Source organism: Bubalus kerabau, chromosome 17 (genome assembly GCF_029407905.1).
Source record: "Bubalus kerabau isolate K-KA32 ecotype Philippines breed swamp buffalo chromosome 17, PCC_UOA_SB_1v2, whole genome shotgun sequence".
Taxonomy (NCBI): Eukaryota; Metazoa; Chordata; class Mammalia; order Artiodactyla; family Bovidae; genus Bubalus; species Bubalus kerabau.
In genome coordinates this window covers 38,516,870-38,543,017 of record NC_073640.1, presented here as the reverse complement: position 1 = coordinate 38,543,017, position 26,148 = coordinate 38,516,870, and the positions used below count along the sequence as shown (strand labels likewise).

The 26,148-nt window shown below is 52.1% G+C and overlaps 1 protein-coding gene across 3 annotated transcripts; it reads right to left on the bottom strand.

Annotated features, from left to right (window-relative positions):
- Nucleotides 1–78: 78 nt before the first annotated feature.
- PSKH1 (protein serine kinase H1) lies at nucleotides 79–25,509 on the bottom strand. 3 transcript variants are annotated; one of them, XM_055554174.1, is made up of 4 exons: nucleotides 25,300–25,509; nucleotides 16,027–16,136; nucleotides 14,184–15,210; nucleotides 79–2,479 (listed from the first exon to the last, which is right to left on the bottom strand). In XM_055554174.1, exons 1-4 carry the CDS (start codon nucleotides 25,390–25,392, stop codon nucleotides 2,162–2,164), a joined length of 1,548 nt encoding a protein of 515 aa, XP_055410149.1. In that variant the 5' UTR covers nucleotides 25,393–25,509; the 3' UTR covers nucleotides 79–2,161. The 3 variants fall into 3 exon arrangements, with proteins under 3 accessions (XP_055410149.1, XP_055410150.1, XP_055410151.1); XM_055554175.1 differs by having other exon boundaries at nucleotides 16,051–16,136; XM_055554176.1 differs by lacking the exon at nucleotides 16,027–16,136 and having other exon boundaries at nucleotides 25,300–25,434.
- Nucleotides 25,510–26,148: the final 639 nt, after the last annotated feature.

Genomic DNA, 26,148 nt, shown 5'->3' with positions numbered 1-26,148 from the left:
CACAGGCTCCGCAGGGGTCCAATAAATACCCCCAGTCCTGCTCTCTATTCTGTCTTCCTGGTTCAGGAGAAAGGAGAGGCTTTTGGGGGTCCCCCTCCCCAAGTGAACTCTGTCCTCTGACCCAACACAGGCTGAGGAGTCAAGAACCTGCTAGACTAGCTGCGTCTGGGCTGAGCTCCCCACCCCCACCTCCTGGGCAACCCCTTGGTCTGCAGCAAGGAGGCTGGGCTGTCAGAATGAAGCGGCAGCTTTCCCTGGGGAAGGCAGCCTGTTTATTGAGTACAGAGGATACCTTTACAGACTGAGTACACAAAATAAATAACTGCACATTCTCCATCCACAGTCCATGGCATCACAAGGCCCAAGTCTCCAAACTTCCTCGGTCCTCCTCTCAGGACCAGGTGCATCCTGGCCAAGAGGAAATAAATCCCCAGAGGCACCTGGGGACGTGGGGGGGAATTCTGAGGACAGGGGACTTGGGCTTGCCGCTGCCGTGTGCAAGGAGCACTGGAGACAGAGGATCGGGTGTACAAGGCACAGGCGACGTGGCCCAGAGTGGTCTCTTTGGGTGTGGTTCCCACTGAAGGTGGCACATGCAAAAAGTTGCGGGCCTGGCCCAAGGGAACCCACTATGAGGAACTGAGAGCCAAACCCTCCCTGCTGGCAGGGGACCCACAATCCAGCTAAAGCTAAAGCTGGGCCCTGGCTCCTCCCCACCTGCAAAGAGCAGCTGTGGAGGGAGAGGGCTTGGGCTCCAGCCCCCGTCTGTGGTGGAGGGGAGGCACAAGACTGACGGGGGATGGTCGGAAAGCAGTCATCCAATTTCACCCACCTCTCACGGGGCTCCCTCCAGACGGAGATTCAGTGGGGCCCAGAATGGAAGGGTAATGCTGTGAAAAGAAGCAGGGACAGGGTGGACCAAGCAAGGCCACCGTGAGGAGGGCAGTGCCCCCACACTCAGGGTTCAGAGGCAGGTCACACAGTATGGCTAAGTTCCAGGGGGAGCTGCAACAGAAGCTCAGCAGAAGGGGAGACAGTTGAGCAGCCCCAGGACCCTCCTTCCTTCCCACTTCCTCTTGGAGGATAAAAGGAGAGCACAGTGGGCATTCCTAGGCTGTCCACACGTGTGCCCGACACTAGATGGCGCCTTCGTGCAGCTGCAGAGGAGGGAAGAGAGTGCCTGAAGAGAGGCAACAACCGGCAGCACCAAGGTTGGAACCAGGGCTGGTGCTGGAATCCGGATGGGGCTCTCCCTCAGAAGCCCCTGTCCTTTGCTTTGACCCAGGTGCCCCATCCCCCAGGTAGCAGCAGTGGGGCTCCTTTTAACCCCCCACAGTTGGGAAGGAGGCACCTGGGGAATAGAAAGAACGGGCATCCAAGGGAGAGAGTGAGGTGATAGGAGGCTCTGCAAAGAAGGCACTGAGGATGGTGGGCTGGTGGCAGGAACCCTCACAGCCAGAGGCTGGAGCCTGGAGCAAGCCCACTACCAACGCAGCCACACAGTCCAGAGGGCCAAGGGCCACTCCATGGCCTTCCCACGAGAGATCCTGGCAAGTTCTGGGGCCAGGTGGGGTCCCTGGGGACACCGGGAAGGAAGACAGATTTGGGCTGGGAGGTGGAAGACTGTTTAGACTTAGCCAGGGGCTGAAAGTCCAGCCAAGGCACAAGTTATGGGCCTACCTGGGCCTCTCACTAGAGGATAATCATGAGGGTCAGGATGCCATGAAACATGCGGGCAGGAGGTTAGGGAGGAAGGCTTGGTAGAGGAAAGGGAGTTCCAGAAGTAACTGTCCCAAAGAGTCCTGAGACCACAGGACACCCTCTAGCTGGCAGTACATGCCCCTTTGGTCTCGGGGAGAGCCAAGAAAGAGGTGAGACTGAAGGCCAAGTGCCGCCCTTTCCCCAATATACACCAGAGCACTTGTCCACCAAGAGGAGCATCTGCGCCAAATCAGGTTTGGGGCTTATAGGGCCTAGGACTCCCTCCGCTCTGTCGCACCAGGTTCAGGCCCAGGGTGAAGATGGGGACACTGCAGGCACAGAGAAGGGGCTGGGGCCATTTACCTACCCTGGACCATGCAGGTCTATCTCTAGAGAGGTCGCTGGCCCCAGCAGTGTGTGGCCTGGCTGGGGCCCGCCACGTCTGCATCCCACTGGCAGCTCAGCCATTGTACTGCTGCTGGTAGCGCAAGTTGAGCTCCCGCAGCTCTCGCTCCCGCACTCGGCGGGACTTGTTGGAGCGTGTTGAGCGGCTGGACCGTGTGGACTGGGCAGATTTAGTGCTCTGGCAGCGTGAGGAGGCGCGTTTGAGGAGGTTCTGGGAGATGGAGCGGTGCAGATTCTTCATAGACGAAGAGGCTGCCATGCTCACCACCCACGGATGCCTCAGGGCCTGCAGTGCAGTCATACGGGCGCCAGGGTCCACCGTCAACAGGCGGTCAATGAAGTCCTTGGCCAGATTGGACACACTGGGCCAGGGCTAGAGGCCAAGGACAAGCATTAGAGCGAGCACACTAATCACTGCCCTCCCCAGGACGAAGATGTCACCCACACAGCATTCAAGACCTGTCCAGCAGCGCTGCGCTCGCCCCACAGAGAGGCACCGCCCCGCTTCTCCCATGTAGATTATTCTGAGACTCCCCTTCCCACCCAGTGCTGAGCAGAGGCTACTCTCCAGGTGACATGGAGTGTGACAGGAGAAGGACCCACCCCTCCCCAAGGAACAAACTTCTAAGGTGCCGTGGACTCAAAGCCTAGTTCAAGGAGGCAGCCCCAGTCAAGACCACCCATCCTACCCTAGGACACTACAACTCAGGGGGATCTAATGAGAATGACCAAATCTTCCACCACATCTTAAGCTGCACTTAAGCTCCCATCCCTGGACACCCCATCCCTGGACACCCCATTCCAGGCCACTTCCTAGTCCTTACAGAGAGGGCCTGTCCTCTCTCCAACTGAAAGAGTGGCCAAAATGACCACTGCATTCTCTGCATCAGCCTCAGCCTCTCAGCCATGGAGAGAAGAGGAAAAAATTCAAGGCAACTAGATTTCTTCACCTGATGGGAGGGCAGGGGGATCGCGGGAGCCCAGCAGGGACCGGGACCCTTCTCAGGGGTACTTCTCATGTCTGCATGACTTCCCTAAGTCACACAGCACTCCTGGCAGTGTCCTGTACCAGCTTCATCTTAGTGTATTCTTTCCTCAGCACAAAGCCTGCTCCGCTACATGCACCCACAGCTGCCTCATCACAGCCACACACCAAGCAGTCGTCTGTCTCCAGATCTCAGCCTGCACAACCCTTCACCTGGCTGAATCCCCATTTCTCTGGTTACAAGACATTTGCTCATACTCCCTCTTAGCCCCCAGTGCTAAACAATTATTCCAACAATTTCAGGTTTACTGTGCTCATTAGACCATGCTCAGCTAGTCATCAGTGCCTATTGCTGGGTATAAAGGAGGCACTCAGCAAATAGAGACTCAGTGAGTAAACAACCCACGCATGGCACCTGATGGGTACTCTCTCCTGCAGCTGCTTCTAGGACATGGGGCTCAGAGGCCCAGGCCCTCAGGTTACTCTGCTGAAGGAGGGTGCATGCAGCACTGCTCTGAGCCCCTGCCTCTCTTGGGAACACTCTGGCACGGGGTCTGACACTCTCCAAAGGGTAGGTGGCTCGGACTTTTGCTGAGCCTGTTCCAGACGGCTTGGTTGGGAGGTCAGGGAGACCATCACCCTCCTTTCTGCCAGGTGAGAGGGTGGTCTGCCTGGTCTACCCCATGATGCCCTTCACCTTAAGGAACCCCTGAGCACACACACCAAGGGACTCAGGAAAGTCTGAGAGCCCACACTTGGGGCGGCTGCATGTCTACCCAGCAGACGCTCTTACACACCATCACCACCCTGCTTCTGGCTTCTTTGAGCTCCAACTCTTCCCCAAGCCCTTCCCCACTGATGCTGATGTACTGATGGGGGGCAGGGGGGCAGTGGGTGGGGAGGGGTAGGTGACAGAGAAAAGACCCATCTGGAGTCCTGAAGATAGGATGGGACAATGTGGAGTTGTTATCATTACTTGCCCTTTGGAAAGCAAATCTCATATCAACTTCTACTGAGCCAAACTGGAAGAAAGTGACTGAAAGCCCAGGTTTCTAAACAGCTACCTACCAGGGTCCTCCTCACCAATGGGCCAGCTTCTAGTGATTCCTGGGGAGCTACTGGCCTCCAGGAGGCCACAGCTCTCCCACACCGGCAGCCTGGTCCAGTTTCCCCACAGGTGGGCCTGTGTAGCTCGGGGCTCCGATACTGAGGCCGACATGCAGGGGGACTGGACTGGATGGACTGGACAGCTGCCACGCAGCTCCAGGCTCACAGTGCCAGAAAGCCCGGGGCTTGCTGCTGCCACCTGAACACAAGCAACCACTGTGAGGGGCCAGCCAAACTAAACCCCAGACCATCTGCACCCCCGTCACTCATTTGAGAGGGAGAAAAATGAAGGCATAATGCGGCACAGATGGAAAGCAAACCCGGAGCTGGAACGGCTGGGTCATGGGAATACCTGGGTTTGTGCTGCCCTTTTATGGTCTCCAAGAAAAGGAAAAATCACTGGGGAGCACGCTGCCACTCAGCCTGGCCTGCTGGTGGGACAGCTCCAAGACAGGGCTGCAGCGCAGGCTGGCCAAACAGGGATGGGGCATGGACTCTGCCCCTGGCCCTCGGTCCAGTCAAGCCAGAAGAAAGGCAGCTCCTCCTCAAATGACAGAACAAACAAGTCAGGAGCCTGAACATGGATGGATGGGAGGCACCCCCACTTCAGATCCACACCCCGGCAAACCAAGGCCTCCTGCAGCTCCGGACCAGTCCAGGGCAGTCTCAGAGGTGCCTCTCCCCAGAACCGTACTGGGGTCTTAAGCATCTTCATCTCCAAAGTGACACAGCTCACACCAGGCATCACCTCCTACTGCTTGTTGCCGTTAGCACCAAAGAGAGCCCAATTGATCGCCCTCCCCTCTCCCCAGGAGGCGCTCGCCTCTCCAATTACTGTGTTCGGAGGGCACTGTGAGGAATGCCGATGAGCTCATTAATCTGAGGGCCAGCACACCCTCGCTGGCAGTGCCCCCGCCCCCAATCTTTGAAGAGCTGTGAGTAGCTGAGCCAGATGGGTCCCTTAAGGCAATGTGACTTGAGCTTTCCTGTCCTGAGAGCCAGATTGTGCAGTGGCACCCAGCCTAACCCTCACACACTGAGGAACTTTGCAGTGGGAAGCCAAACAGGCCCAATACAGAAAGGTGGTTCCCAAGTCAGCCCCCTGACAGTGGGGCAGGGGCTTATGCTGACCTCCAGAAGAGTGACCCCTTGGAGTCCCGCTGAAGCCTCCAACAGGGCTCACAAAGGAAAAGCAAGGCTTTCCACATCCACACCTGGCCACGCTTCTAGCCAAGTCAAATTCAGCACCTCTTAAGAAAGTGATCAACACCTCCAGACCAACCCACTTGCCTCCCGAACATGCTCGGGCCTCTGAAGCCACATGAGCATGTCTGGCAGCATCTGACTGACCGGCCAGGTAGCATTCTGTTCCTCACATGCAGCCAAGTGAGGAAAAAGAAAAGGAACATGAGATGGGACTTCCTTGGCAGTCCAGCAGAAAGGGGCGCGGGTCTGATCCCTAGTCAGGGAACTAAGATCCTGTATGGCCGCATGATGCAGTCAAAACAAGAAACAGAAAAAGGGCAACCTGTCATGCCCTCCAGTTTCCACAGCTCTAACTGCCGGCTGCAGATAAAGGATGGAACTCTTGCCTCAGTGTACTTGGGGCCAGATCAAGGACACATACGGGCCTCAGGTGGGTGGCAGAAGGGATAGGCCCCAGGTACCACTGGCCAGTCTCCCAGAGGCTTCCACCCGTTTCTGGGCTGGCAGAGGCATGGAAAGGAACATCACAGTGTCAGCCTGCCTTGGCCCCAGTCACTCCAGTCTCCCTCTACTGTGGGACTAGAGGACAGCTGCAGTCCTCCGGGTGACAGCCCCCATGCTTCTGTCCACTCTCATGAGCTATGCAGGCGAGGGGCCTGGCCCCGAGAGGACGACGAGGAGAGGCTGTAGGAAGAAGGGCATCACCTCCACCCTGTTTCTGACCAGCCAGCCAGCCACCCTTCTCCTTACACTCTAACTGCCAGAGTCCCTGCAATTCCCGATACTGTAACAGCACAGAAACCAACAGGGTGGAGAAAGGACCTCATGCATGAGCACTCCCTTAGCAACTTCACTCATCTTCATGGCCCTGCTTCTGCAGAACCGTTCCCTCCTGGTGATGCACAGCAGCAGAATCTGACTTTCCCTTTGGAGGGGGCACCAGACTGGAAAGGGCTTCCACTCCGGCTCAGAGGCTGCACTTCCTCCCACCCCAGCCTCATTCACTCGCTCCAGCTCTACCATCACAAGGGCCCAGCAAGGATGTTACCTGAACTACAACCAAGTAGCTAAGTCCAAGGGCTAAAGCATGAGAACAAGGACGAACCAGCTCTCTTGGCTGCAGAGGGAGGAGGAAGATGCTTTCTTCCAGCACCAGGCCCAGCTCACGGAGCTCACCCAAGATTCCCTCCAGTAAGTGGGTCTGACCGCTCTCAAGCAAGGGGAGAAAGAGGTCCAGGGTCTCTTTGGGATGACATCTGGGTGACAGACTTAAGTGATAGGCTGGAATGCCCATGACCTGCATTCTAGGTCCACCTTGTCTGCTCACCATGGAGAAATGACAGCCTCACTTTTAAAATGGAGGAACTGAATGAATGCTAAGTGTTTTTGAAGCCTGGGTTCTAAGAAGATGGCTCCCCAGCTTTTTTTCCCACTTGGCTGCATGTGAGGAAGAGAAGCAGAGCCTCTGACACTTAAGCTGTGTTGATGTTCTGACCTCCACGGGTTCTTTTCCAGCCCATGACGACTCTGGGGAAGGTTCCCTGGCAGAGGAGGGAGGCCCAGCAAAGAGCTGCTGGGGGAAAAAGGGAGGAGAGAAGCCTGGGCTTTGCTGCCATGACTCAGTTCTTCCCTCAGCTTTGTCTCAAGACGTGTTTTCAGCTCCAGCACTGCCGGCCTCAGAGGTCGCCTTCCTGGAGTGACGCGAGCCTGAATGAGAGCAGGCAAAAGGGCACAAAGGGAATTCTGGGAAGTGAAGCTTCAGGCTTTCTCAGGAGAGCAGAACTGTTAATATGACAAGAACAGCACACTCTGTCTGATGTGGACCATGAGGAAAAATGTTTTGAAAAAATCGGCAGGATTAGACACTGTGTGGCGATAGAGCCCGCACCTCCTCCTCTGAGCAAGACACTCACATCCTGGTGTCTGGACTTCCAGACCAGAGAGAACCCACCATGCTGGGGTGGGATGTGGGTAGGGGGACCTGAGCAGCAGAGAAAGATGTTGAGGGAAGGAGTCTGACAGGAGAAAAAGAAGGAAGATAACAGAGTTTTTTAAAAAGGCAGAGAATCTCGAAGATAAAAATAAAATAAGAAAAGGCGTGACAACTTAAAGGTTACCAAAGCTGTGTTCTAAACTTGAGATGAGTAACGAGATGAAATCCTGCGCCCCCACGTGTCCCTGCCCAGAGTCCGCAGTGTGAGGACAGGGACAGGGGGGTGACAGGGCGCAAGTCAAGAGTGAGGAAGGGTGCTGAGTGCTGGCCTTGGAATCGAGGATGTTGACAACCTGTGTCAGTGACCAAGTGATGTCTGCTTTTACCAGTGTCCTAGAACAGCCCCTAAAAGGTTCTGGATTTCAGAGCCAGCTGCATAATGGTCTCCTCTATCTCCACTCATGAGTTCTGCTGAAGTGAAGTGATTTCCAAGGCCCACGCTGGCATTTGCTTTTTGTAAAACTTCCTACCATTCTAACAATTTCTGAGGCAGTTTGAATCCTGGTGGCTGTCAGCATGTCATCCATACCGTGGCCTCTATCCCCAGAGGCCTGTGTCTCTGCCACCCTGGGTGCAAATGATTTGGCAGAGGGCAGGCACTTGGTCTGCGTGCGCAGGCAGGAAGAGTGAAGAGATGAGGTGACTCAGGGCCCCCCTGGAGCGAAGTTCAGGTCTGGGCATCACCCTCACACTGGGAGACAGGAACCTCTGAAGAAGAAGAGCTTGGAGAGGTGCGGCCACGCAGGGTGGTTGGATCAGGTCATCATTAACCACCTCAGTGGGGGTGGCTGGGGGATGAGTGTGGGAGGTCGCAGCAGATTTAAAGAGGTCAGAATGTGGGAGCAACCGCCCCATCAGCTCCCAGAGAAACTCAAGGGCCTAGAAACAACAGGGCCTGTGAAACAGCAGAGCTCTGCAGGCGGAGACAGACAATGTGAAGAGCAGGAGAGGGAGGGGATGGATGCGGCACCAGAAGCTGCTCCAAACACAACCCACGATAAACCCCTTTGTTGAAGAGACCTTGGCAGGGGGTGGGAAACAGCAGTGATGAAAGGACCTTGGGGTAACAAGGTGCCGTAGGTGGGCAGAGTAAAGTATTTTGGCTAAACTGGCTTAGTGCAACAATGTGGGGAGATGGGCATTTGCTTCTGCCAGCACAGGAGGTGAGTGTGTAACCAAGGCAACAGTAGCAGAGAAGACGGCGGGGCTCCACGGAGCCAGCGGCGGGCCAGCGGCGCACATGAGCCCCTACCCACATGGACAGTGGGGACACGAGGCAATTAAAGGCGTCTAGTAGAATCCAAACACAAGCCTGGAAATCCACCACCTGCCTCCTTGCATTCTGCTCTGCTGCCTGTAACGTCAAATCTCCAGCTCTCCCATGGCCCCTGGCCACCCTCCCCCAGCTCCCAGGCAAGGCCCTACCCTGCTCCCCTGCCAGCTCCCTGTTGGAGCATGTGAAGCAGGCTGCACGAGCAGCCCCAAGGCTCTGGCCCCCTTTGCCTGGAGAGCAGGACACACCACACACTCCACACCTCATTTTATCTTCGACATCCCAGGGGAGAATGGCACATGTCTTAGTTGCTACGAGATGCGGCAGTGAGCTGGGATGGTCTCGTAAACGTCCACTCTGGCTCCGGGCAGTCACGCTACTGCAGGGCTCTCAGAACAACCACAGGGTGCAACTCGCTGGCCCTGAGCAGGTGTCCCTTGGCCCAAATGGATGGATAGTCAGCCTGCAGCCCAGAGACGCCCCCCTGGAGAGCCACCCCCTCACCAACACAATGCCCCGGGGAGTGGCAGGTGGGCTTCCTCTCCCACCGGGGTTCAGGCCCCTGCCTGGCAGCACTCACTCTCCTAAGCAAGGCTCTGGGAGGAGCTCTGCCCAAGCCCACCTGTTCCTGGTGCCGTCACCTGGGCCCGCCCACAGCTCACAGACTGCCCAAGCAGAGGAGGGTGACAATTAAAAGCTGCTAAATGTGGCAGACAGCAAAGCTGCTGATGGCCTCACTCTGTCATCAGTCCCACAAGAACCTCTTCATCCATCCTGCCTCTAGGAATAGAACTCTTGACAAAAGCAATGACATTAGGCCCACAATGTCACATTTCATGTCAAGTGAATCATAGCATCTCCAAGTTGGTGGGACCATAACAGCCCTCTAGTATGGTCTACAGATGGTGATTCACCTTCTGTGTCACTCCTTTAGCAGCAGCTGCGCCAGATCTCCTGGGGCTCCTGTGAGAGGAAGCTCCTTCAAGGTGACTGTGTCTCCAACCTGCTCTCAGACTCACACAGGCCTTCCTCGTATCTGGCCAACCTGTCTCCCTATCACTTCCAGCATGACCCCAGCTTGGCCCTCTCCACTCCAGTACCTCCAGACACTGGACAAAAATTCATATTTCTCCTCTCAAAATCACCTGCCACAGCCTTCTCCTTCCCAGAACTCTCTGTTCTCCCAAGATTCCTGCATTTGCTTCTAGGCAGGTTTGGCCAACAACCCCCTAACTGCATCTCCAAGAGGTGCCCCACTTCTTCCTGGGGTCCAGCCCCAGAAGAGAACACTCCAGGTAGCAGGTGCGACCTCGTCTGCCTGACAGTCACGTTTGGGTCCTTGCCCAGGGCATCACTGACAACCACTGGTGCAGCCCTCGAGAGAAGCTGGAAAAATCACTGTGAACATATGTGCTGATACACATGCTGTCCTCAGAAACCTACAGGCCGGGGAGGGCAGAGACGTCCACAGATGATGGCCTAGGACCGGGCGGAAACGAAGACTCCAGCAACATGCTGACGCACGCATGCTGGGGAAAGCAGACTATGGGTCTGGGAAGGTCAAGAACTCTGAAGCTAAGAGGGCCGGCCGAGATTCAAATCCTAGTCCTGCCACCCTCTGTGAGGCCCTGGACAAGCTACTTCCTCACTAGCCTCAGTTTACTAATCTGTAAAACAAGGGGATTATACCCACTGGCAAGATTATTGTCGAGATTAGACATGCTGGGTGTAGCATCCTCAGCCCTGTGCCTGGTACTCAGTAAGCTACACGATGGCGTGGGTTGGCACTATTTTTAATGGAAGCAATCTTTGAACTGAATAGCTGAGAGCTGGTCAAACTTCTTAGGTTGACACTGGGAACAGAGGGAAAGTCCTGAGCGAAAGCCTCGTGTGAGGAGTGAAAGGAGCAAACGTCTCGGACCTGGATGGAGGGGAGTATGGGACTACGGCTGGGGGCTGGAGCATCCAGTGTCAGCATCGTGGGGCAGGTATGAAGGAGGCTCCACTTGTGTGCCTCCTTCCACCGCTGGGCCCCAGACAGGGCTGTCAAAGCAGGGCTGGACACACTCTCCGGGTATGAAGGCAGTTGGAGGTCCCTTCTAGATCTGCCTCATAAGATGATGCTCCTCCTGCAGCTCTGCGGGAGGGTTCTGCCCCACAACTCCTCTTCCCTAACTACGGCTCACGTGTACCATGTGGGGCCTACTCTCCGGAACCCCCGATCTGCCCCAAACATCCCCAGGACACCAGGATCCCTCATTCCAAACGGGGATTATTCCACCAGCCCCCAGTGGGTCTTCCTCTGCGAGTCTCCCGTAGCACTTCCTAATGCATTTCCTTGCTATCGAGAACCTAGACGCCACCCTCCCACCTAATGCTTGGAATCTCCAAAGAATCCCTGGCACTACAGAGCTCCAAGCAACACACACAGGCCCAGCCCGGCCTCATCAACCTCTGCTCTATTGCTCCCAATCATCTCCTGTTTATTCTGGAGGACACTCAGCAACATCCCCTTCTCTGAGCTTCCACCTTCTCAAAGCCCACCTGCTGAAGGATGTCCTCTATTCAGGTCCACAGAAACCACTGAGTCTGACAGAGGGCTCAGGGACAGAAAGGAGCACACCAGAGAGGGCCTGGTACACAAGAGAAACCACTATAAGGGGGCAGGGTGCCGCTGAGAAAGGCACCAAGTGCCACGGGACTTACTGTCAGAAGAGAAACGCACACCTCCCAAACTTGCTGGGCTCAAAGTGGGCAGGGCTTTACTTGCACAAGCAGCTAGATGCAAACCCCGCTGTAAGACTGTCCTTTCTGACTCAGAAACACCTTCTTATTCAGAATGCCTTCATAAGGGTGAATGACCATCACACAGTGTGACTACTTCACATAGTAGAAGATAGGTGGCTAGTGAGGATGGAGGCAGAGCCCAGTGCTAAGAAGGGGGACCAGTTCCACCACCTGACGGGAGCCCCATGGCCCATGTTCCAGACCGCAGGCCTGTGCTGGAACATGCCTGCCAACAAGGGTCCATCCTGTGCTCACTTCCTATTCCTCGTCTTTTCTCCTGGGAAATCTCAAGTTTCCTGGGGATGGGGAACAGGCCTTTCTGTCTCTTTGTGTCTTCCCCAGTGCTGATGGGTAGGCATGGACATTCTTGTCCATGGGGACAAGGACAGAAAGATGCCTGGTCTCCAGCTTAGAGCCTGATCTAATGATAAGGCCTGCTTTCCTAGCTAACATCCCGGACAAACTCCTCCCAGCCCAGAGCTCTCTGCACATGGTGGTGGAACCTGCCCCTGGGGCAGCCAAGCTCCTGGGAACAGAGAGGGGCCACCAGGGCTGCCCAGGGATTTGCCCCTGGAACTGGGAGCTGTTTTCAGCTTCAGATGAAGAGTAGTGGGGGCCAATGACTGGGTAGTGTCCCCCTCTCACTGGGAGCCCAACTCAAGCCACATGACTGCAGTGGAGCAGAAAGCAGAGACTTGGAGACCCAGACTGTGCCCACAATCCCCACCCCATTCATTTGTCATTCTCTCATCCTCAGGTAATCAATAGCCAGTTAGCAAGACTCTGAAAGCTCCCATAAGATAAACTGCCTGATCAACAATTGCCAGAATCAGGAACTCTTGGGTAAACCTACAGACTTTTGGTAAGTCTCTCCTTTGCTGGCAACTCCTGGGAAACCTCCTTCCCTCCGTAGCTTTGCTACACCACACGGAGCTCCAAGGGCAAGCCAGGCAGGGTCCTGGCACAACAATGCCGCTGTGGGGTGGATTTCGGGTCTTCTGACCTGTGATGAAACCCGGCCCAGAGGGTGGCCAGGGTGGTGTCTGCTGTGACCACCCCATCACAGCTGGGGCTTCCCAGCCAGTGGGTGTTTGTTCTATTGAATCCATTTGCAACAAGAAAGAAAACATGAAAAAAACTTTAGGTAAGAGCTAGAAAATGTCACCATTTCTCCTTCATCTGTGGTCAGCACAGAGCTGAAGAAGACAGTTTCCCTCCCTTCCTCACATCACCCTGAAGTATGACCTGGGGACCCCCCCTCCAGGGAAGGCCAGCCCCCAGGCCCACAGCAGGGAAGTCCCTGACTGACCACGACCATGGCCTGAAGCTGTCAGGGAAGATGATGGCATAGGATCTCAAGTGCTGAGGGCACTTTGCCTTCAAGAAGCTTCAGGGCGACTCCTGTAGGAAATGCTGCTCTGGGTCAACCGGTTGAGGCTAGGGAGGAAAGCTGGGCTGCAGAAAGGGGCTAGTCCCAGAGCTCCTTCTGCTCTCTCTGGGCTGTCTGGGAGGCAAGAACAGCAGTGCAGGCCTGGGAGGAACACCGTGGGGAGCACTCTACAGGGTCCCTCCCTGCCTTGGCAGAATCCTGTCATCAGCAAAGCCTACCTCATCTCCCACATAAAGCCACCCCACATACTTCTCTTCATAGCCTCCCCAAGTGCACAATTCTATCCAGCTTGCCATGCTCGACGTTTCCTGGGGTGAGCCTTGTCTCCTACCCGGTCGGCACCCTGCCTGAGGACCGACTAGTTCTTACTCTTTCGGCACTCCCTTCGGCTTCCAGCAGTGCTGAAACCTAACAGATCTTGTCAGGCATTAGGATTATCAGTGGATCCAAAGACACAAGACTGAAGGCCGCCCGGCCGACTTAGGCCGGGAGGTAAGCATCTGCTGGCTTAAGTACGAGGTCCTGCTTAAATTATACTTCAACATTTTAAGATCAGATTTTCTGGCTTCTCTTTTAAAAATTGAAATGTCTGGGTGCGTGGAGTCCTCCCTGTTCTGTGGCAAAACCGGGCTGAGATGAGAAGCAGCTATTCCATTAGAGAAGGCACGGTCATGGGCTCGCCCGAGGCCACTGGAGCAGGTGTGGGGGACGCCCTGCTCCGTGATCTCTCGGCCCACCGCTGGGCTCGCCTGCAGCGGCAGCGCTCTCAGCTGACAGCTTCTCACTGCCAGCGCCTGAATCTCTCTGCCTCCTTCGCCTGAGGACTTTCTCCACCACTAGCTGACATGCAGAACAGCGTGGAAGTGCCAGGGATTTAAAGCCTCAGTGAAGAAATGCTCGACTCATACAACGGTCAGCAGATGAAAACCCACCCTCTTTCCTACCCCTCAGTGGGATGATTCTGAGCACATTCTGCATGATTATTCGCAGGGCGCCCAGTGGAGCTGAGTTCCCTGGGCCACAGCAGCTGTCCACTCCTCCTTGTACCCATCACGGTGTTTCTCCCTTTCTGCCTCACACTCCCCAGCCTTCACTTGTGCTTACTGAAATCACATCCCAATTAAACTATCTGCTCCCAAGTCCTTGTCTCAGGGCTCAATTTGGGGGGAATCCAAACTAAGATACCCTACTAGGCTCACTTCATTATTTCTATGTCATCTGCCTGGCCCCGCAAACATGGTCCCAAGAGCATGTCCACCCTGATCAAGGGCTGCCTGATAGGAACCCCCACCCACCCAGGGCCCTCCCCAACATCCCTAAGATGGGGAAGACTCACCTCCCCCGAGTAACTGTACTTGCCCCGGAGGATCTGCCGGTACAGCCGGGTGCGGTTGTCATCCTCGAAGGGCATGGTGCCACTGAGCAGGATGTAGGCGATGACGCCCAGTGCCCACATGTCGACAGAGTTGGTGTAGGGCTTGCGGACCAAGACCTCGGGGGCAATGTACTCAGGCGTGCCACAGGTGGTCTTCATCAGGCAGTCATCACCCTTCTTGCGGGCACTGGCCAGGCCGAAGTCAGTGATGATGATCTTGGAGTCGGTGCCAGGGTGGTAGTAGAGCAGATTCTCCGGCTTGAGGTCTCGGTGTGTGATGCCCAGTGCATGCAGGTATCGGACGCCATCCAATACCATCTGTAGCACCCGAGTGGCGTCGCGCTCAGTGAAAGAGCCCTTGGCAATGATGCGGTCGAAGAGCTCTCCGCCAGTGGCCAGCTCCATCACCATATACACGCGCTCCTGAGTCTCAAACACTTCCACCAGCTGGATGATGTTGGCGTGGCGCACCCGGCGCAGCACACGCAGCTCTGACTCACACACCTCCCGCCCCTCCCGGTACTTGGTCTCGATCATCTTAATGGCATAGGGCTGCCGGGTGGCCCGATGCTCCACTCGTACCACTCGGCTGAAGCTGCCTCGGCCGATCAGAGCTTTGATGTCGTATTTGGCCGTCACACGAGGGTCGAACTTGGCCCTGTACTTAGCTACCCTGGCCCTGCGTGGTGGTTCCGAGGGAGGCTCTGTGTGGCCGGTGCGGGGGGCACCAGGGCCGGGGTTTGCACCCTGACTGGCTGCTGGGAACCCACCTTTGAGAGGGCCAACACTGTCCACCTCTGTGATGAAGTGCTTGTACACATCACTCTTAGTGCCACTGAAGGGCTCCACCTTCTTGACCAGATCCAGCTGGACATCCTTGGGCGGCTCAGGAAGGACCTTGCTTGTCCCACAGCCCATCACGGACACGGGGGCATCCTCTCTAGCGAGGCTGGCAGGACCTGCTCTGCAGGCAGTGCCCCATCTACACCTACATAGATGGAAGAAAGGACAACTCAGCAAAGCAGGGACATTTTTGAAAGGGCCCCAGCCATCCTCCTGACTCCCTCCCCCTCCGTCTGTGGATAAACCTAGCCTGATGACATGACCCTAATATGGTTCCCTGGAAAGGAGGATGGCTTTGGCCCCTGAGTGCTCAGAGACCAGATGCCATGAAGGACCTTGATGAAAGACTGGGTGTGAGTTCCACGGTCTTGATGGACCTCTCCCTGGGTCTGCTTTTCAAGCTGCTCTTCAACTTCAAAGAGGAGCAGGAACACGCACCAGGCTCAGCTGTCACTGCCTCCACCCTCCCCCCTACTCTCCCTGGGTCCCTATCACAGTTGAAGTCCTGTGTTTTTTAAAGGTTAAAATCATTCCTCTTATTACTCTGACTCATCTTTTCTGAAACAAGGGTGTGGCATGTTGGAGGCCTGTTCACCAATACTTATCACCCACTAGGGTGAGGAAAGCTGCTTTTCCCCAAGGCTTCCTCCCTCATGGATACTTTCCTGGCCCCCCAAGCCCCCTGTAGGGATTGATCCCCACCCTACTACAACAAACCACCACCCCCTGCCCTGGGTCTCTGCCCTACCTTCACTCTTCCCTGGATTGCACCCACTACTTTGCTAATGCACCATCTTCACCCAAGTAGTTAACACCTTGTTCCTTGTGTGGCTAAAATGCCACACAAGTCCCAGCACTGGATAAAAATCAATCCCAGTGAAATAGGGACCACAAGCCTTAGCACGCTGCCATCAGGGGGCCACCAAACTAGCCTGGGCTTCATTTAAGAGGCAGAGGAGACCTTGAGCTCAGAAAGGACACTAACAACTTCATCCAGATGAGACTGAAGCTGTGGATCGGTGCACTCTGCTTCTGTGGGAAGAGGATCCAGGAGCCTTCCCCGTTTGTTTCCTAGACAAAGATGTTCCAACTATTAACACCATGTGGCTAGTGGGGCCCTGGGAGAAGCTGAAGTGCTAAAGTACCACTTTCCAGAGGGTGCTTCTATCCAAGTTTCCCTTCTCAAAGTTTACATGAGGGCCTCATGGGTGAAAGAAAAAAGCTGAGAATGTCCTGTTCATGAGGACATACAGAACTGGGAATAAAATGATCAACTCAGATCAAGCATTTACTGAACATCTACTAGGGATACAAGAGTGAATAAGACTTCCAATGCAGGTTATATTTTAACATACCCCAAAGTATGTTAATACTTGGGAAATACCTGGCAAAGCCTGGTCAATAAACTCACAATCTAAATGAAGAGCAAAACATCAAAACTGGGAATTTCAACAAAACTTTCGTAAGTTCTAGGCTTGAGAAACAACAGGGGACACATGTAGAATGACACTGGGTTTAGGGGAAGCTTCGTGGAGGAGGTGACCCCCGCGCTGGATTTGAAGTGAGACTGAGTCAGGTGAGGAAAGGTGGGCATGTTGTTGCCGGCAGAGAGAATAACACACTCAAAGCCCAAAGGTCCAGAGCGGCGCCCTGTGCCTGGGCAGGGACAGTGTGGAGATGCGAAGACAGGACTGGGGACTGAAGTGTTAGAAGGCCAGCGGGAACTAGGTTGTGGAGAGCAGCTCAAGTCACAGTGAGGAGCCAGCACCTTCCTGGGAGGTGACAGGAAGCTACCAAAGGGTTTACAAGGAGAGGTGTTTCTGTTTCCAAAGAAATATAAAGCTGAACTGGGGAAGGGTCAAGATGGACTGAAAGGGCCAGTGAAGAGGGTGGCAGCCCAGACGGTGGGGTGGAACGGAGAGCGGTCAGCAGGAGAACTGACAGGGATTGGAGGCTGGACACAGGGGTCAAAGGGAGGCGAGGACGCCACTCCAGTCTGTCGCTCAGGATCCTGGGCAGAAGGTGAGAAGTGCAGCAGGAAGGACAGGTTTGGGAAGCAGTGGGAAGGGTTCACTTCCGGATGTTTTGAAGTGGGGTGACTGGATGTAGAATCTAATGGTTGAAAAGAGTTGGTCAGGGTCAGAGACTCTGACTGCCCAGGGGCAACACCAACCCCCACCTGCAGCCCCGTTCAAAGCCCACAAAAGATCACAGGAAAGGCGGCAGAGAGAGACCCAGGGAGGCTTTGCTGGGGCACCATGAGGGCCACAGAGCACCCACACAGAGACCCTGGGGGGATCTGAGTCCAAGATGGTGCTAACTGATCGATACAGCCAAGTCTCCCCAGGAACAAGCTTATCTCGGAAACATACTCAAGACCTTGATTACCAATCAGCCCATCAGCGAAAAAGACCAGAGATTAAGTGCTCAGGTCTTAATCAGTATGTCAATAAGACTCTCAGAATGAGACTTATTATCTTTCCTCACAGATGAAGAGTCCTCAACCATCACAAGGCTTTTCTCATTCCAATGCCCAGGAGATCCCATATAGGAGCTTAGGAAATCACATTTAAACAAAGGCATTTATAAACCAAGTTCTTTTTCACAGAAGCCAAAGATTAGGACTATGGGGCTTCCTTGGTGGTTCAATGGTTGGGATTCTGCACTCCCACTGCAGGGGGCTCAGGTTCAACCCCTGGTGGGGGAAATTGTAAGCTGTGGCAAACAAAACAAAACAAAAACTGTGGACTTTGGAATTTTGCAGACTCATCTCTTTCTTCAGAGAAAATACAAGACTGAATGCAGTAAAGGGCTACAGCTCAGGAAAAAAAAAAATAGCTCTTGGGCCAGGATTCCTGAGGCAAAACACAGGCCCAGATCCCTAAGACCACATGGTAAGCAACACCTACCACCCTTCAGAAAGAAGACAAACTGCACGGCTGACCCCAGCACAGCTCCTCAAATGTCACTTCTTCCCAGTGGGGAGGCAGAATCCTACAGCCACAAAATAAATAACTGTCTCCAGATATTTCCACTGGCTCTTATGGTTTAAATGTGCATACCTAGTCTGGTCCTGATGAGAAAAACTAAGGTTTACAAAAGAAAAGGCCTGACTTTTCACTTTAAATTAGGGTAAACAGGGATCTCAAGTCAGCAGCAACACAGTCAAGGATTATCCCTCTCTGACCTTCCTTCTTCCTTTCTGAGACATCATTTTTCTCACATTTGTTCCAGTTGGAAACATTTCAAAGATAGGCTGATGCTGGTACTCAACCTTCCCAACTACAGACTGAGAGTGGAGGAAAGAGGGTGCCAATTCTGAGAAGGGGAATTGCTGATGATCTCCAGATCATCACAGCTGCTCCACACTCCAATCACACCTGCTAAATTCTCTTTCCACAGCGGTTAGGTGAAAAGGCAAACACAAGAGAAGAGGCTGGCAAAATTCCTGCTGGGAAGCAGGGCAGAGTTTTCCTGTCCTTAGCTCTCATGTATGTGTTCCCAGCAGAGTGACCAGGGTGGCGGTGAATGAAGAAAGTCTCAGGAAGTGTCCTCCCAGGAAGGGCACACTATACCAGCTCTCACAAGTCACTATTCCATCTCAAGACACCAATGTCTGTAGAGTCGGTTTCCACACTTTCAACTCTCAAAGTGAAAAGTGAAAGTCGCTCAGTTGTGTCTGACTCTTTGTGACCCCAGAATACTGGAGTGGGTAGCCTTTCCCTTCTCCAGGGGATCTTCCAAACCCAGGGACCGAACCCAGGTCTGCATTGCAGGGGAATTCTTTACCAGCTGAGCCATAAGGGAAGCTCTGGAGTCAAAGTACTCCTCACAGAAGGTAAGTGTGAGCGGCAGGCGTGTGCACTCAGCACTACTGTCCTCACTTACAGATGTGACAGGCCAGAAAGGCAGAAATTTACCGAAGCCACTCAGAGGGTGACGGCCAACACCAAACCAAAATCTGGTTCTCCATCCAGAGCTCCTTTTGCCAAACCAGAAAGACTCCAGAAGTGCCTGGGGCCCAGCCAAGCTCAGACTCACCAAGTCAAGGCTGTGATCCCTCCTCATACCACTCAGCTGGTGAATCAAAGAACCTTTACCATGGATCTTTTCTGAGGGGCGTGTCTTCTGAAACCTCCATTCCAGGTACGACCTGGGTCATGCTGCTCACTGCTATGCTCTAGATTATGTTTAGATCTAGATGTAACAAGTCAAGATCACCAGATTTGTCAGCCTCTTGAGGGAAGAGGACACTTCTCAGATTTCTAGAACTCTCTGGCTCCCAACAAAGTGGTGAAGTCAGGGCAGCCATTCAGTGTTTGTTAACACTGAGCGAAAGGTGGTCTGGTTCTCAGATTTCTTTTGGCTGCAGGGCAACAATTCCAGAACCTCAGAAATTTTCAAGTGGCAGGAAGAGGCCAGACTGGCGGTTAGACCAGAGCCACCATTTCTGGGCATCTGTATAAATGTCCTCAACAACAGAGGAAGCCGATGCTCTTGGGTCTGTTTGGGTCTTATGGATTGTTATCTGAACTCCAAAGCAGTTTGTTCATAAGCTGCCAGACCCATCTGTGGGGAGCTCAGGGACCTCGCAGCAGGGGACAAGGATAGATCCTGAAAGTTGTCCTGGCCACAGGAGTCTGTGGATGTCTCCCAGGCCGGGGCCCCTAGGCACCCTGTCCTCTTCAGTAACACGTAAGATTGTTCTCCATGACAAAGCTTCACAACCTCTTGCCTGCAAAGATCTCTATGTTCTGCTCTCGTGTTTTGAAAGGGTATCAAAATGAAGTAGGCAGTTATCTCTCAGGAATCCCAAAATAAGGAACTGCTTAAAGCTCAACCTTCAGAAAACAAAGATCATGGCATCTGATCCCATCACTTCATGGCAAATAGATAGGGAAACAGTGGAACAGCGTCAGACTTTATTTTTGGGGGCTCCAAAATCACTGCAGATGGTGATTGCAGCCATGAAATTAAAAGACTCTTACTCCTTGGAAGGAAAGTTATGACAAACCTAGATAGCATATTCAAAAGCAGAGACATTACTTTGCCAACAAAGGTCCATCTAGTCTAGGTTATGGTTTTTCCAGTGGTCATGTATGGATGTGAGAGTTGGACTGTGAAGAAAGCTGAGCGCCAAAGAATTGATGCTTTTGAACTGTGGTGCTGGAGAAGACTCTTGAGAGTCCCTTGGACTTCAAGAAGATCCAACCAGTCCATTCTAAAGGAAATTGGTCCTGGGTGTTCTTTGGAAGGACTGATGCTAAAGCTGAAACTCCAGTACTTTGGCCACCTCATGCAAAGAGTTGACTCATTGGAAAAGACTCTGATGCTGGGAGGGATTGGGGGCAGGAGGAGAAGGGGACGACAGACGATGGGATGGATGGATGGCATCACCAACTCGATGGATGTGAGTTTGAGTGAACTCCGGGAGTTGGTGATGGACAGGGAGGCCTAGCATGCTGCAATTCATGGGGTCGAAAAGAGCCGGACACGACTGAGTGACTGAACTGAACTGAACACAGCACTTACTCAACATTCAAAAAACTAAGATCAGGGTATCCAGTCCCATCACTTCCTGGCAAATAGATGGGGAAACAATGGAGACCATGACAGACTTTATTTTCTTGAGCTCTAAAATCATTGCAGATGGTAACTGCAGCCATGAAATTAAAAGACACTTGTTCCTTGGAAGAAAAGCTATGACCAACCTAGACAGCATATTAAAAAGCAGAGACATTACTTTACCAACAAAGGTCCATCTAGTCAAAGGTATGGTTTTTCCAGTAGTCATGTATGGATGTGAGAGCTGGACTATAAAGAAAGCTGAGTGCCAAAGAATTGATGCTTTTGAACCATGGCTTTGGAGAAGACTCTTGAGAGTCCCCTGGATTGCAAAGAGATCAAACCAGTCCATTCTGAAGGAAATCAGTCCTGAATATTCATTGGAAGAACTGATGCTGAAGCTGAAACTCCAATACTTTGCCCCCCGATGTGAAGAACTGACTCATTAGAAAAGACCCTGTTGCTGGGAAAGACTGAAGGCCGGTGGAGAAGGTGACGACAGAGGATGAGATGGTTGGATGGCATCATTGACTCACTGGACATGAATCTGAGCAAGCTCTGGAAGTTGGTGATGGATGGGGAGGCCTGGCATGCTGCAGTCCTTGGGGTTTCAAAGAGTCAGACACGACTGAGCGACTGAACTGAACTGAACACAGCACTTCTAACCATCACAAGGCAAGCGAGGATAACAGGCAAGAGTCTATTACATTAGATAAAAAACCCCTGACCCTCACATCATACACAAAAATAAACTCAGAATGGCTCAAAGACTTAACTATGAGACAAAACACCATAAAATTCCTAGAAGAGAACATAGGCAAAACATTTTCTGATATAAACTGTATCGATGTTTTCTTAGATCAGTTTCCCAAGGCAACAGAAATAAAAGCAAAAATAAGCAAACTGGACCTAATCAAACGTAAAAGCTTTAGCCCAGCAAAGGAAACCATAAGGGAAACAAAAAATGAAAAGACAACATACTGTACAAATGTATAGACTGGCGACGCAAAAGAAAAAAACTGGAGGGATATACACCAAATACACAACAAATTACTTTTTAAAAATGACTAATGTTTGCATCTAAAGACATGGTTCATTATTCATGTCCATAATGCTTTAACTTTTAACACTGTTTCATAATAAGAATAGTTACAACTTCTTTCTGGAATACAGTAACTCAGGATCCCATTGCTTGTCAAACTCCAGCTATGCACCACTGCTCTACATGGTAATAATTAGTGAGCAGAGACTTCTGCTTTAGGGCTAAGATGAAAATTTTAAAGTTTGTCCTGTCTTCATTTATCCTGACCCACAACTGCATCTGAGACATCTCACCAACTGCCCATCCTATCATCAGAAATACAGCCTCTGGCAATGTACCTGGGGGTCTCCTTCCAAAATGCCAAAGTTCAACCCACAATTATTTCCTGAGCTCCTGCTCAGGGCCAGGAACTCTGCCAGGGGCTGTGACGGACAAAAAGAAGGCAGTTATAACCTCTGCTCTCAAGGAACTTACAACACAGATGGTTCCACATCAAGAGTCCCCTGATTTATTACTCTTATGATACCCTGCTAGGCCACTTCCAGGCCAGCAAACTAGAAGGGGGCCCTTTGTGACCATTTTCCTCCAGCAAATGAAAACAGCACATTTTTCTACTTAAGCATCACATGGGATGCCAAGGCAACAGAGGGCTGTACCAAGAATTAGCTCAGTGATGATCAAGCCAACACAAACTGGCTTAATACTCACTGAGTAAGATTCTTGGAAGAAAAGAAAGTTCAAATAAATAAATCTTTCTCCAGCTCTCAACAAGCAGAATTGTTTCCTTTCTTTCAGTGCTGTATTTCTCAAATACTTCTCTGTGTGCTTCGGGTCAATGGAGCTATTCTCAGCTGTCTAAAAGCTTAAGGGTCAATACCTAGGCACAACTACAGCCAATTCGTACCACACTCTTAGGAAGCACTGAAGATCAAAGCTGCCCACATAAAGTGCTCACACTTATTAAGTAAAATAAAAACCTAAACCGAAGTCTCACTCGTTTAACTATGAACTTGTGAGTGACAGGGAATCCTAGTATGTATTAGTTCAAATTTCACAGGCACTAGTATCTTCAGAGTATTCCATTCCCAGTGAGGCGTAGCTCTAGCTCAGTGTAAGAAGCAAACAGGTTTCCTGAAAGCTGCACTTTCTTTAGCTCATTTATACAACTTAATAGGAACTGCAATTAGACCTGGACAACATACTGAGTTAGCAAGCCCGCCCTCCTATGAGTCAGCAATCCAAATGTCTTCTAGGGGAACAGCCAACTGCAACTGCCCTCAGTAGAGGCACAGTTTTGCCAAAGCTTTCCTGGATGACTAGAAATTATCTCAACGAAATGTATAACATAAGGTAGCTTCCTACACAAGTCTCCATCTGCAGAGCAAACAGGCTTACTAAGATGAGATCCCCTTTTGATAAGGGATAACTCTGGGAAGAATAGCCATTAGTAATAACAGTGGCTTTCATTTTCTGAGTTCCAAGCATGCTAAGCCTCTTATATAAGGGCTTCCCTGGTGGCTCAGATGGTAAAGAATACGCCTGCAGTGCAGGAGACCGGGGTTCAATCCCTGGGTTGGGAAGATCCCCTGGAGAAGGGAATGGCAAACCACTCTCCAGTATTCTTGCCTGGGAAATACTGTGGACAGAGGAGTCTGGCAGGCTATACAGTCCATGGGGTCACAAAGAGTCAGACATGACTGAGCAAGCATCTTAAATGCACTCTCACTCCTCTCTCCAACCACATAAAGTAGGTGTGATTACTCCTATTATGGGATGAGCAAACTAGGACTCAAAGAACCTCAAGATATCATCAAAGTCAAGAACTGAACCTAATTTTTTCTTACGCCAAAGCCCATACTTCTAACCACCAAATCTTCCTGCATCCCCAAGATACAGACAATGAGACTGCAACAGTTGTGTGTGCCACAAGGCACAGCTAGCCCTTCCCACTGGACAAAGATGCAACCGTTTCCTGGTGTGATGACAAAGATCTTCAAACAAAGAGACCAGTAAAGTCATCAGAGGAGGTTTTTGCTTTTTGAGATATTTTTTGGCTATGCCAACAGAGTCTTAGCTGAGGCACACAGGATCTTCAATCTTCGTTGCAGCATGCAGGATCTTTAGTTACAGAATTTGAACTCTCAGCTTAAACATGCGAACTCTTAGTTGTGGCATGTGGGAATCTAGTTCCCTGACCAGGGATCAAACCTGGGCCCCCTGTATTGTGAGCAAAGTCTTAGTTAGCCACTGGACTACCACATGGAGGTAAGTCCATGGGAAGTCCATGGGACTCTCCAGGGAAGTTTTTGGTTTTTTTTTAAATACAGATTCCTACCAGGTTCCAGATACCCTGAATAAAAATCTCAGAGAATGAAACTCTTGAGTTTGTATTGTGAAAAACCACCCCAGGAGACTTCAGACCATCAAGGCTGCCAAGGCTACACCATCTATCACATGCATAAATGTGCATGTGCAAACAGGACATAGACATTTGCTGTGCTCATCACAGGTCGTGGCCCCTGATACGTGCTCAGGGGCATAGCTGGATTTGTATGCATTCTTAAATCAGCAACCTATCACAGCCAAGTTAGCTTCTGTGCCAGCAGAGCCAGACACTGAGATGCAGGCAGAAGACACAGTCCCCAGGCCAACCATCAGATGACACAACACAATAAACTCCAAAAGTAGTCACATAAACTGAAGTACAGAGGAGTCAACAGTTATGTGTGAAGGGAGGCGTTTCCAAGGAAATTAAATCTAAGGTGGATTTTAAGGGACAGATGTAAAATCTCCATACTGGTGGGGGAAAAGAAGAGAACTGTAAAGTGAGAAAATTGCATATTTAAAGCAAAAGTGTATTAAAACATGAAGTTAAGGGCAGATTCACATACTTCCAACACGAAACGGTAAACAGGAGACAGAAGGGCCCAGGTGTTGACCTCGGGGTTATGCCTCTACCAGATTATGAAGAGACCTGAACATCTTGCTTTAGGCTTGGCCTTTATCCTCTAGATACCAAGAAGCCCGTTTTGGGCAATGAAAGGACTTATTCAGATTTTCAAGTGGGAATTAGCACTTCACAGCTTCAAGGAGAGGGAGTGAACGTGGGGAGCAGGATTTCCCCTTATAAAAGCAGAGGGATAACTGGTTTGCAAAGCAAGCGACCCGGCTCGACTTGGGTGTGCTCTTCCCCAGCCTGAACAAGGAAGCGACCAGCTGTCCCCCAGCGCTGGCGTTCAGTCGCAAAGGAGGAGGTGTGGAGTAGGTGCCAGACACGAGAAGGCAGTGAAGACAACCAGGTTAGTTCACCCTGATCAACACCGACTGGTTGGCCAGCAAGCAGATCAGCTGACCACGTCCACCTGGCCCTGAGACGGGATACTCAGCACAGCAGCATGTTCAAAGCCAGTTAAGCCGTAGACACTGGGGACCCCAAGCAGCCATAGCCTGGCCTGCTCCGCAGTCCCGTAGGCCCCGGCGCAGCTTGCATGGGCCGAGGACCTCGGGCATGGGCCGAGGGCTCCGGGCTGGGCAGGGATGGGCCCAGTGCTTCAGAAAGCGACCGGAGCTGCAGCTCGTCAGCCCCTCCCGCCCATGGGGCCGTCGCCCTGAGCTGGGCCGCCTCACCTCGCGCGGGCGGCGGGCTCTTCGGCGTCTGAGAGACTGGGCTGACCCTCTCCAGGCCGCGGGTATAGCCACGGCCACCACCGCCGCCGCCATCCTCAGGCGTCAGCGTCGTGGCGTCATCACAGCGCGCACTTGACGCCAAAACAAATCCCAGCCGCCCACGGGGCGGGGCGGAGGCGGGCTCGGGAGAGCCCGCTACGCGGTTGGTTGCGCTCCAAGCCTGTCCTGCCAATCAACGTCTTAAGTACAGGGTCGTTCTCATTTCCCGGAGGGAGTGTCTCTGTATCTCCAGGTATCTTGACTCTAGGTTTGGGCAGGCACCATGGGTAGTGGGGGAAAGTTCCAAGATCCTGGTTCACGTGGAGGGCGCTTTATAGTGCGAGGTTGGGGACGTAGTGCATTTTAAGAGGTTTCTGGAAGTGTCTCTGGAACTCCGCAAAGGATCGGTCTACATGTAATTAAATAATCTGTATTTTTTTAAACTGCCGTTAAAATAATTCAGGCACTCAGATGTGTTGAATTTGACCCCCATCACAGCGGAGTTGGAAGTAGTTAACTTGAGAATCGGTGAAATTAGTTTGGGGCCAACTACAGAGTAACAGTTGTTTTTTTTTTTTTGTCCGTTTTAAATGTTATTTTGACTGAATTTAAGTATTGATATATCCTATAAAGCAAGTAGATTAAAGAAAAAAAAGTTACCATTAACGATTCTATAGGATTAGAATTATCTACTTTACAATCAACTCAATTGGGGGTAGAGAGCAGAAAATGTTAATAGATGTCTCAATAAAGGGGTTTTAACCCCCTTTTAAAATAATATTTTTACCATTACTGTTGGGGTGCAATGTG